The sequence below is a fragment of the Epargyreus clarus genome, unplaced genomic scaffold (assembly GCF_041222505.1).
Source record: "Epargyreus clarus isolate Ecla_fem2 unplaced genomic scaffold, WU_Ecla_fem_2.2 ptg000026l, whole genome shotgun sequence".
Taxonomy (NCBI): Eukaryota; Metazoa; Arthropoda; class Insecta; order Lepidoptera; family Hesperiidae; genus Epargyreus; species Epargyreus clarus.
In genome coordinates, this window is record NW_027332233.1 from 4,404,337 (window position 1) to 4,417,304 (window position 12,968).

A 12,968-nucleotide genomic window follows, 5' to 3' on the forward strand; every position below is an offset into this window, starting at 1 on the left:
TCATAGTTTCAGTAAGTGGTGCTTGCTGGTCGTTGCTAGCTATTATTTCCTGGTTAACGTTTGAGTGCGAAGATGTACCCTGATTGTCCTGAGGAACAGTGTCTTCATTAGTAGGATCAGGAACCTGTGAAATGAAATAAAAATAAATTTTTGTTTCAGGTACCGCAGAATAATGAAGAATGGAAAGAAATAGAATTAGGCTTCAGAACAAGATGGAATTTCCCTGGTTGCTACGGCGCTATAGACGGGAAGCATGTGATAATTCAAGCACCACCGCACTGTGGAAGTGAATATTTTAATTACAAGGGTTCGAACAGTGTCGTTTTGATGGCTGTGGTTGATCATGACTATTGCTTTCGCTATGTAAATATTGGGGCTAATGGAAGAAATTCAGATGGCGGGATATTTAAAAACAGCAAATTACGTAGAGATATTGAGGATAATTTGCTTCCAAAAGGAGGATTTTTGGTTGGAGATGATGCGTTTCCACTAAAAATATATTTATTAAAACCATACAGTGGTACAAATCTTTCAAGGAAACAAAAAATATTCAACTACAGAGTCTCTAGAGCACGAAGAATAGTCGAAAATGCATTTGGTATTCTGGCTAGCAGGTTTAGAATTTTTCAAAAGCCCATACCAACTAGTGACGAAACCACCGATAAAATAATTCGTGCCTCATGTGCTCTGCATAATTGGTTACGCATCACAAGCCCCGGCCATTACTTTCCAAGGGGTTGTGTTGATAAAGAAGATATAGATTCGGGATCCGTTTCTGAGGGGACTTGGAGACGAGAACTTATAAATACTATGCCAACTATCACTGATCATAACACCAACAATGCAGCACGTGCAGCAAGAGAGCTTCGAGATAAATATGCAGAGTTCTTCAGTGCGGCAGGTGCTGTATCGTGGCCGAACAGAATGATTTCATAGTTTTATTTAGGAAATAGGGACACTAGATCTCTAGGGGATATATTTAACAATGTTATAGATGTCATAGATATCTTCCAAATATATGGTGAACTGGTATTTTTCTAAGCTATAATAAAAAAAATATAAAGACGACAGCCAAGCAACATTTTTTTTTTGAAATAGTAGTATTGCAATGGCAGAAAACAGCAAATTTTGTAAAAATAACTTGTTTTTTTCCGCATGTTTCGAAATCTAAAGAAATATAGTACATTCAACGACAGCATACAATATAATAAAAAGTAAAATTAAAATGGAAGATCCAGGGTCCCCAGTCTCCCTTAACCACATTATTATTATTGTTTTAACCTAAAAAGTAACAATAAAAAGTACTTACGTTTTCAAACCCATTTTTGTTTAAATCTTTTGAAAACACCACTTCCATCTCTTTCAGCCATTTAATATTAGAAGTGTACACATTACTGAGACCCGCGCCGGATTTCTTCGATTCTTGATTTTTTTTGTTTTCTTGTAGGTACGTCGACCTTAAATTTTTAATTTTATTTTTGACTTCTAGCGTACCGAATCCCGTTATATTCATTCCATCAACTATGGAATGATATGCTGCATCCCGTTTTTGCTTCATCTTATATTCAGGGGATTTAAAGTTCCACAAACACTCATCTACTTTATATAACTGTATAAACTTAATTGTTGTTTTTTTTTTTTTTTTTTATATTTGAACCTGACGATAAAGCAGACGTGCTACCTGATGGAAAGTAGTCAACGTCGCCTATGGACATTTGCAACACCAGAGGAGTCGCCAATGCATCGCCGGCTTTGAAGGAGAGCTCTTTTTGCACCTTTTTTGAAGAGCCCCATGTCATAGCGCTCCGGGAATACCTCAGAAGGAAGTTCATTCCACATTTTGCACGTCCGTGGCAAGAACGTCCGCGCAAATCGAACCGTGGAGGACCGCCACGAGTCCAGTTGGTGTGGATGGAACTTCATCCTTCGGCGAGTGGTGCGATGGAGGAACGGTGATGTAGGCACCAGGTCAAATAGTTCCTGGGAACACTCACCATTGTAAAGCCGGTAGAACACGCAGAGGGAACCTATGTCCCTCCGTAAACTTAAAGGTTCTAGCCGATCGGAAATCCTCGGATCGTTGACGATTCGTACTGCGCGTTTCTGTACGGAGTCAAGTGGGTTAAGTTGGTATTGGGGTGCTCCTGCCCAGAGATGCGAGCAGTACTCCATGTGGGGTCTCACTTGCGCCTTATAAAGCAGAAGGAGTTGCCCCGCAGTGAAGTACCGCTTCGCTCTGTTCAGGACGCCCAGCTTCCTTGATGCCAACTTCGCCTTAACGTCCAAATGACCCCGGTATTGCACATCACACGACGTTTCGCACAACACATGTTTCGACGTCCCATTTGATATTAGCCGACATTTTAACTGTTTTAAACAACTACACTCAAAAAATAGCATGTGCGGCGACGCAAAAATCATGAGGCCGAGTGGCGACTGGCGAGCGGCGAGATAGTGCACGTTCAAACCTGCCGAGTGAGTGAGCGAGACAGTGCGGGGAAGCGGGAGGGTGGCCACTCGGTCTAGTAAATAGAACGGGGGCCGAGCTACTGTCTCGCCGATTCGTTCGGCCGAGCGCTCGGCCGTGATGTTCATACACACCGAGTACTCGGCCGAGAGCACTGTCTCGCCCGTTTGCTCGGTCCGTGTGATCAAGGCATTAGTAATTTCAGACACGGAACCGGCTCGGTGACCGTGATACGGCCGACACTCGGCTCGGACCCGACACGGTCTAGCGTGAGTCATCCTTTACTCGAACACCCCGCAAAATTAAAAGGTGAACCAGGTAACAAAATATTTTTTTGGAATGGATTAGAAGATTTCTGTGATCATCATATAAAGATTGTTTTAATGAATTACCATAGATCATATAAATTAATATCATTTAGAAAAAAACTGTGTTGGTAATAGTGTTGGTAAAAAAACATAAAAGCTACTTCTGAAAACAAAAAATAAAAATTCTGACATCTACTCAATTTGGCATAAATCATTGGCAATTTTTGCACAAGAGAACATTGCAAACATATGGGATTGCAACATCCGACACACGTGTACGCTGTCATTCTGTGTAGTTTAGCTGGACAAATACTGCATGCCCTTCGCTTGCCTTGGCCAGTTTCAGGAGTTTGGACATCTTCTTCAACCATATCTTCACCTAGAACTCGCTTTATCACTAGTCGTAACTCCCTTGGTAATTGATTGCACACAACACGTCTTTGCATATGGGGTAGGACTAGCGACCGGGCTAATGACTTTAGGAAATCTCCTCTGTCGGTAATCTTTGGCTGATGCATATTATACAGTATATAAGCATTCATGCCGCTCAAGTCAATAATGCGGTAGAATACTACCATTGGCCATCTTCTCGTTCGGCGGCTGCTGGAATAAATGGAGCATTTTTTATCTGCTTCATCAACGCCGCCTTTGGTTTTATTGTAATAAAGTATAATTTCAGGTTTTTTAGTATCCTCGTCAACCTCGTCATCGTGATGCATTGAGGACACAAGTATCACAGCTCTATTCTTCCTAGGCACATATGAGCACATAGGACTTTTTTGCGGTTGAAATTGACATGGTATTTCACGTTTATTTTTTTTCATAGTACCTACATAAGTAAACTTATGTTTTGTTAACAATTAGTTCTATAGAAGAGAACCAATTATCAGCAGTCACATTCCGATTGCTTCCTTCAATTGGTTGTATCAATCGTAGGACACACTGAGTGGGCACGAGAAGTTTTTGATCTTGTGTGGTCAAACCAATACCATCAGATCCTTTTCCAGTATAAATATATCCATTATAAAAATAGGCATTTTTTGCATCACATAAACCTCGTATGACCAGTCCATATTTACCTGGTTTTTTAGGCATATATGAAATCATGTGACTTCTTCCTTGGAACTTTACTAGCATCTCATCTAAGGTTACACATTCACTCAATTCATATAGTTGTTGAGAATTGTTGATAAACTTGTTGAAAATAAAAGATATAGCTGCCAACTTATCATCTAATTGCCTTTCAGCGCGATCAGCTGGATTATCGAATCGCAAACACAATAACAAAATAACAAATCTATGTTCTGACATGCCACATCTAAATAAACTCCTTTGCAAAAAAAACGGGCACCTTACACACACACTTTACCTTAGCTTTTCTATGGGTAAATATTATTATATTTTTAGTATGTCATTAGCTTGGATGACTAGAAATTTCTTATTATCAATGAGAATCTAGTTTTTTAACACTTTTATCCTGGTATCGGTGTTTTAGTCAATGTAAACAGAGAGCCGTGTTAAAATGGACATTTTTATGGGTATAATGAAATTAAGACTACGAGTATTTTTATGGTATTTTAATAAAAGAGACATTAAAAAATAAAAATTAATAACGAGTATGACCTCCTCTTGCAGCGATTACGGCATGTAATCGTCTTGGCATGCTTCCCACCAGGCTTTTGATGGTGTCCTGTGGAATGTGTTCCCACTCAGTCGAGATTACACGTTTAAGCTCTCTGATGTTTTGTGGAGGTGGTTGGACAGATCGTACTCGCCTTTTTAGGAGGTCCCAAACATGCTCAATGGGGTTAAGGTCGGGGCTCCGCGCTGGCCAATCCAAACGACGAATACCGACCTCTTGCATATAAGCATCTACGTCGCCAGAACGGTGGGCCCGAGCATTATCGTCCATGTAAATGGCATCTTCACCAATTACAGTCAGTGCGGGTTGTGCATTTTGAGAAAGGATTTCTGTTATGTACCTATGCGCATTTAGTGAGCCATTTTCTATGAATACTATCTCGGTACGATAGTTGGAAGTTACGCCCGCCCAAAACATAACGGACCCTCCACCATAAGGGGTGATTTCTTCAAAACACACATCGGCATAGCGTTCCCCTGGTCTTCGTAACACTCGCCGACGTCGGTCCTCACCATGCAGACAAATTCGAGCCTCATCGGAGAAGAGTACGCTACTCCAGTTACCTGGTGTCCAAGATAGGCAATTTCTAGCGAACCTCAACCGCGCAATCCGGTGCTCACGGAGTAACTTGGGGGCCCGCGCTGGTCGTCGACTACGTATATCAGCAGCTAAAAGTCTTCTCCTCACAGTCCATAGGCTAACTTGTGCTCCTCGTACCTCTTCAAGGTTTCTTTTGAGGTCTATGTAACTGCATTTGCGGTTCCTCAGCGCCTGAGTCACTAAAAAGCGATCGTCTCGCGGCTGTGTGCAACGTTTTCTCCCAGAACCTTGCCTTCTCTGAACGGAACCTGTCTCTTGGTATCGAGTCCAGGTTCTTTGTACGGTTGAACGACTCACGTTTAACCGCTGTGAGACGTAACATTGGCTACACCCCTCTTCCAGCAGCGCTATAATTTTACTAGCTCTCATTGCTTTTTCTGCCATTACGATAGACACAAAGATATCTGTTTTAAGTCACAATAAGGCAGAATTATGCGATAAACATAAATTGTTGTACTAAAAATAACGAAAAGTTACTTTTAGTTGCTTGATAACCTTTTAACCGCAAACCCGCGAAAAGTGTCACAAAATGAAAAAGGGATTAATAATTTAAAAAACAAAAGTTTTGAATTTGGAATGAACTTTTTTTCATACCCAGACTCTTTATTAAGTGCCAGTAACATAGTTTGGCTATTAAAACCTCTGAAGAACTAAATTATTACCAATAATGTTAAAAAATCAAACCCGCCCGTTTTTTTTGCAAAGGAGTGTATTTCACACCCTGTACCATCCCTAGCAAATAAGTAATTTGTGCGTTGGTGATTGGATTTCAAGACAGCTGAATATAGTAAAAGCCCCACAAAAGCCTTCAGCTCAGTCAAATCCATGTCTTTCAGTTCAGGTTTATTCTGACGAGTAAACTTTATCCTGTAACTGGAGATCTTTTTGTTTGTCCAAGTTAAAATTTGTTGAAGCATTTCTTCGTCAAATAATTTATGCCAAATGTTGTAGGGATCCTTAGCATCTTCAAGTGTCAATTTCGAAGCACAAGCACGTCTAATTATATTATGTTGAGGTGTGCGAACCCTAGCATTAGGAGGCTTCTTTGACCATTTATAACGATTTTTTCCGTAATAATAATTAGATATTTTTAATTCCGAAAGAGGCACGTCATCATCAGAACTATCGGCGCTAAGTTCTTCTCGAGTGATCTGGCTCTCCACACTGTGTCTATCCTCTTCTAAAATATTCACCTCTTCATCTTGATCACTTCCACGAAGCAGTAAAAGTTCACGATCGGAAACTAAGAACTCGTCAATATCACCTTCACTGTCAGATTGGTCGGAAGCCAGCATAAGGGCATTGAATTCCTCCTCAAAAGATGGACTGTCTACTCGTAATATTTTTCTTTTTGATGAACTCGTGGGCTGGAGTTGACATTTCCTCGCGTTTTCAGCCATTTTCCACTAAAAATAAAAAAGTAGTTCGAAAAAAATAGTGTATGACAACTAGGGACATGTAGCTTCACAGGCTACACCCAATTTTCAAATGAATATTACTTACGTGTTAAACAACCGATGACACAACTACCTTCTTCCGCGGTCGTTTTAGCACTAAAACAAAAGCTACTGAGACGCGGAGTCGCGGTGAGCGGCGGGAAGTAGTCAATTCCAGGAATTTGCAAAACGCGCGACGCCTGTGAGACTACACGTCACTGGTTAAAGGTTAAAATTGAGAAATTGTCCAGAGGGATGCAATTGCCGGTAAAAGACGACCGAAGTTCAAGATGATTTAAGGTTTTTTTATAGGCTGCTCTGAATTGCAAAATATTTGGATTGTTATTGTAGCCGCCGTGTCTTCTTATTAACCCAAAAAATAGTTCCAGGTGGTCTTGGCTTATCCGGTATCATCTGCTTTTCTTCAACTATGTATTCGTATAGTTTCTTAAGTGATTCAATACATATTATGGCACCAATGAATCCTGTTTTGTTAGCAGAAACAACTAGGATTTTCTTTGAGATTTTTAATAATATTCTGGATGTCTGGTTTCTTTGTTTAATTATTCTTCTTGATTGAGAACGAAATTTCAATGCAAGAATAAAAGATTTCACTTTGTCCAAATAACAAAATATTTGAGACTTGCTTTTGCTATCGACAGGACGCTTGAAACCATAGAAATGACATTTTCTAGAATTCATAATGTCAAAGAAATTATTCATTAAAGTTATGAAATTCACTGTTCCTGATTAATCTTGAAACTGAGTCGAATTCAAAACTTCATCACAAAGAAGTAAAGCTTTTGCTACGCTCATACTCAGTAGCTGTGTTGCAAGCTTTACTTTCATAACCTGTTGTCGAAAATGTATATGACGAGGTGTTAACTTGTTTCCGAATCTAAGACCTTCGTTTTGTTGAAGCTTATTAAGATTTATTAGTAGATTGATTTGTTTGTCATTATTATCAAATAACAGTCTTTTCTTTTCGAACGTGTTTCTTATTAGTTTTATAACATGGCTAGGGTCTATAAAAATGCAAACATTTTCTTCCGTGCATGGATGTGGAAAATAAGTCTTCATATTACTGACGTCAGATAATTTACAGCCCAAAATTTCAGCTGCATCAAAGTTTGCAGAACAACCATCAAATGTAAGACTTAATACTATTACGCCAACCTCATGGCACTTCTGCAAGCATTTTTTTTATCAAATTTGCCTTTGTTTCAGCATTCACACCGGCTATCAGAAAGTAACCCACAGGTAATTTCCAATTTTCGTTTACGGCAACCAGCATAAATACTAAAGCTTGCGTTGCCACAGTCTCGTCTTCTTCACCTTGCATAGGACCTGCTCCAAAATTAACTGCCCCCAATATTTGATTGTTGTGAAAAAGCTTCTGTCTCCTGATAGCTATTTCGTCAAAGACTAATGAGCAGAGTACAGGTTTATTTGAATTTGCGTTGGATTGGGATTTCTTTTTCAAGGCTGCAAATGCTTCTGTTGTGAAACCGGGTTCTGCATTAGCCGTTGAATACCATCTGCAAATTGTCCTAGGATGTGGAAGAGCTTTATTGTAGCATTCCCTAAAATTCCATTAAAGATTTATGTAGCTCGACAACTTCTGCTTTAGCCATTAAATCAATCTCAGCATTTAAATTGAGACCGAATTTCTTTTTCAAATTTTGTACAATTGTTTTGTAAGAAGCACATTTTTGCTTTAAATAAATATTTTGTCTTTGTATTTTCTTAAATTTCTCAGTGAGTTTCTTTTTAGCTGCCGATTCCTTGCGTAATTTATTTTTAAGTACAATTTTTCTTGGAGTATCAAAAATTGAATTTGAACTGCTTACTGATTCGGACAATGATTCTGATACTTCCTGTTCACATGTTGATGGCTGAAAAAAAATCAATCGCCATATACTAGTTACGCCTCTCATAAGTCCCGTAAGCATACTTCAGTATACTTACGGGACATCACAAAAAGTAAATATTTCTAATCACAAATCAAGACAAAAATCCCAGCAATATTATTCAGTAATATAATTACGTTATTGCGTGGTACTGCAGATTTCTTTAAGTACACTCTTCCTGTCTTTGTGGTGTATTTGTCGTTTTCTTGGAAATGCACGGAACATATGCGTGAATAATCTGAAGGTAACCACGTTTCTTCGCTGCGATTCTTCTGAACAAATTTGATCCATAATTCTCTTGTTTCATGACACGGCCGAGGAAACCTTTAAATCCAAATAATAATAAAAAAATATTAATGTTATTGCATTAACATTATTATCGTAATTTAAAATTAATATTTTACTGCCCTTAATTATGTAGTCTTATACGTCGATAGTGTCAAGTCTGCGCATACAAATGTTTTACTCTTTGACATTAACAACATGGCCGCCGCCGCGGTGACGCGTTGCAATTGAAAAAATTATAATTTAATTAAGTGTGTTTTAAAGATAATAAATGAACTTACTGGTGAAAAGTCACTCCTTGACTTTTACTTATGTTTCTGGAGTTGTTTGAACAGTATCTTAATGCACACGAAGGCATAATTTAAAAAACAAAACTTCCCTCAAACGTGTTACGTTGAAGCAAGCGCTCGGCGCAGACTAAGAGCTAGTTCAGACATGGCGGAATCCGTGCGGATGCAAATCGCGCGGTTCTAAACGCAAGTGTTCAGACAGACGCGGATGTAAATGCGGAGTGCCGTAATCCGCATAGAGTGACAGCGTTCTAGTCCAATCATGGAAGTCGAAGAAGCAATATGTGTGTACTTGTTGCTCCGTAAAAAAGAAAGAAAGAAGAAACGGCAGTATTGGGTGCATCCAATATTACGTGATCGGCTCACCCATGGTCAGTTTCTGACTTTATATCCAAAATTAAGAAGTTTTGAACCAAAATTCTTTAATTATTTGAGAATGTCGATAAATTCATTTGATGAATTATTAGAAATGATCAGTGAACAAATTGCATCTAATGATACCCATATGAGGTCAAGCGTGGCCCCAGAAGAAAAACTCGTGATTACATTAAGGTAAGATATTTATTTTATACATCAGAATATATGTTTTGTACTATAGAAGACTGTGAGTCGTCAGTGCTATTGCATGATAAAGGCGATGGAGACTCTCCTGGTACGATTGTAGAATATCCTGTAAAATATCCTTGTGGGTTTGAATATTGTTGGTTTTGCCAAAATACTTCATTAGGCGTGTTCTGCTGGCTCGTGATATGAATAGGCGCTGGTAATTTCTGCCCTTTCTGTATTACCTGGAGTAATTCAATTTTAGTAGCCAAACGCTTATTTTCTGGAACTTTTTTTAACTCTTTATACAATGACATACAAAAAAGCTTATCATCATCATCTTGCTTTGACATACTTTCTTGTAATTGTCTCTGTATTTTATCCCTTGATTCAATGCTATTTTCTAATATGTCAGCCAATCGCTCTTCTGAAGTAATTTTAGTCTTCTTCTTTTTATTGGGTACTGGTTGTATTTCACGTGCATTAACAAAATTATCTTGGTTTTGGTCAATGTTTTGAATTCCTTCATTTTTGGCTTCATGTATGTTTGATGTCGTTTCTTTGTTTTCTACTGTCTTCTGAAGAAAAGAAAGCCGGTCAAAATACATGTATTTTGAACCTTTACATGCACCAGAACCAGAAGGAATTGATTTGCCTTTCTTGAATTCCTTATTATAAGCATCCCGTATATTCTTCCACTTTTTTTGTAAAGTTACACCTGGAACAGAAATCAGTATTTTTAACAAAATTGTAGACTTATAAATACAGGAGCGGTCAAATAATTGAAGACACTCAAAAATTGGAAAAATTTAAAATAAAATAATTGACACTCATTATTTTAAACTAGCTGGTGCCCGCGACTTATAATTAATAAATGAAAAGTTTGCAACTTTTTTAACAAAACGATACAGATCAAGATTATATTGTTTCAGATATCTGGGTACTGGTTGTTCCTTTGGAGAACTGCATTACAACTTTCGTCTTGGCAAATCTACAATTACAGGAATTGTCCGTGAAGTATGTGAAGCTCTGTGGGAAAAAGTCGCAAAAAATGTCATGCCTGAACCCAGCGAAGATATATGGAAGAAAATAGCTACAGATTTTGAAAAATATGCAAATTTCCCCAATTGCATTGGCGCCATAGATGGCAAGCATATAAGGATTACAAAACCCAATGATTCTGGATCTTTGTATTATAATTACAAAACTTTTTTTTCCATAGTGCTGTTGGCACTTTGTGATAGTAACTATTGTTTTTCTTTCATAGATATTGGATCATATGGAAAAAGTAGTGATTCTGCAATTTTTAAAAATTCGGTATTTTATAAAAGATTAATAGAAAAGTCATTACACATACCAAAACCTAAACCAATATCTAACACAGATCCTACGCCATTGCCATACGTCATAGTTGGCGATGAAGCGTTTGGTTTATCCGAAACTGTAATGCGACCCTATGCAGGTAGAGGGCTATCATACGAAAAAAATATATTTAATTACAGGTTATCAAGAGCTCGACGTTATATTGAATGCACTTTTGGAATTCTGGCAAACAAGTGGCGCATTTTTCATAGGCCTATAAACGTTAATATAGACTTTGCCGAAGACATAATAAAGGCCTGTTGTGTGCTACACAATTTTGTTAGAACTAGAGATGGTATACAGTTTGAAGATACTTTATATACTGGGCCAATGAGTAATCTTAATACATTACATGCAGGAAGGGGTACACCGTCATCATTAAATATTAGAGACAAATATGCTAATTACTTTGTAAATGAGGGTCGTGTAGAATGGCAAGACACAAAAATATAAAAACTTGAGAGGTGTCAAGGGACACCCGGATAGAACGAAGTTGACCTCACTGGAGGCGAGTACTAGAGGCGAGTAGCGAGGCGTGGTGTTTGCGTGCGTGAGAATCGTGAGATTTTTTTCCGTCTAGCCCCCTTTCACAACGCGCGATAAGGAACTTCGTTCCAAAATTAAAATTTGTTACAGTTCGCGCCAAATAACTAAACTCAAGATGGCGTCGCGTCGGTTGCACATAGTCACTAGCTACTCCGTTACTATGCTAACGTGATATTTTTCCCGCGCCCGATACTTACCTCCAATCACAATAACAACATTTTTATATAGTTTAGTTATTTGGGGTGGACTGTCAATTACAAAATATGTAAACTACCCTGATAAATGTAAAATTAAATACATACTGACCAAAAAGAACCTTTTTTTCCAAAGAATCCTCATTTTCTCCAAAAATATCCACCAGCTCCTGCCAAGCTCCGTTTCTAATAATTTTATTGGAATATTCTGCACATTGGATGTCCCACAAAGCAGGTCTCTTTTCCACCTCATCGATGAATAGCTCGGTGTCGAAGCGATCCATTGTCACCGTCCGATACGCGCGGCTTCCGCAGAGCAACTGAACGCGCTCTAGGTACGTCAAGTAAATAGATCCGAGCGGCAACCGCGCGAATTCATTTTCTAGCGGTTGAGTGGCGGTAGCCGCGCGGTTTGTCAATCCGCGCGGACAGGTATGAACGAATTTATAGGCGCTAATGTAAATAAGATCCGCGCGGTCTAACCGCGCTATTTGCATCCGCACGGATTCCGCCATGTCTGAACTAGCTCTAAGTGAGTTGGAGTGCGCGCGCTCTAACTCGTGTTACAAACAATCGAGTTGAGGCGTCTTTTCTAGTACGTAGTACATTATAACTCAATGGTCACAGTGTGATTTATTTAATTCACTATCCATGTCGACGCTGGAATGTCACCGTGCAGGGTTGCTGTATAATATAGTTTTATTTTTTAACTCAGTGTCTATTTTAGGTTTACATAGGAATTTAAACAATATTTATTATCAATCACAATTTACTTTGTTTGTCTGCACTATGTTAAGCAATCCTGTGGGTTGGCACCAAACAGTTTAAAGTACGTCACTTGTCCTTTTCAATGTCACACTCGCACGTAGGATGTTTGCAGCACTCGTACTACTTCTCAGTAGGTGTTGCGTTCACACGCACGGGTTGTTTGCAGCAGACGGGTTATAAGTCGAAGTTCACTAATATTGTTCTCGCACCCATAAACGCTGATTTCTTCCGACGATATAGGATGCGCAAGTTCGTAGATACACTGTTTCACTCGCACGCACGCGATTTATGGCATTTAACCTGAAGACCGGTCAGCGCAGACACACATGACAGAGCGGGTCAACTATATTGATGTCGTCTTCGTCGTCGATCGATTTTAATATTTGATTAACTAGCTAGTGCAACCAAAGATACGTCTGCACTGGGCTGCGGTCCACGGGGAAGAGCTCGACTTTGACTCCCTGGATCCATGAAAAATTTGAAGTCTTGTCAGGTTTGTAAAAATAAATTAAAAAGTGTAGAAAACTAACACTTACAACCGATCTGTGGATAGAAACAATGAGTATAAGGAGTTTTCTGAGAATTACAGGTCTCTTCCGTATGTGCACTGATTTGTT

General features: G+C 38.9%; 2 protein-coding genes across 2 annotated transcripts; both read right to left on the minus strand.

The window, feature by feature from the left end:
- Positions 1–8,036: 8,036 nt before the first annotated feature.
- LOC140753038 (uncharacterized) lies at positions 8,037–9,006 on the minus strand. The gene is made up of 3 exons (XM_073087393.1): positions 8,930–9,006; positions 8,501–8,687; positions 8,037–8,348 (listed from the first exon to the last, which is right to left on the minus strand). Exons 1-3 carry the CDS (start codon positions 9,004–9,006, stop codon positions 8,037–8,039), a joined length of 576 nt encoding a protein of 191 aa, XP_072943494.1.
- A 474-nt stretch (positions 9,007–9,480) lies between these two features.
- On the minus strand, positions 9,481–12,064 carry LOC140753296 (uncharacterized). Its single transcript, XM_073087794.1, has 2 exons — positions 11,696–12,064; positions 9,481–10,199 (listed from the first exon to the last, which is right to left on the minus strand). Exons 1-2 carry the CDS (start codon positions 11,865–11,867, stop codon positions 9,505–9,507), a joined length of 867 nt encoding a protein of 288 aa, XP_072943895.1. The 5' UTR covers positions 11,868–12,064; the 3' UTR covers positions 9,481–9,504.
- Positions 12,065–12,968: the final 904 nt, after the last annotated feature.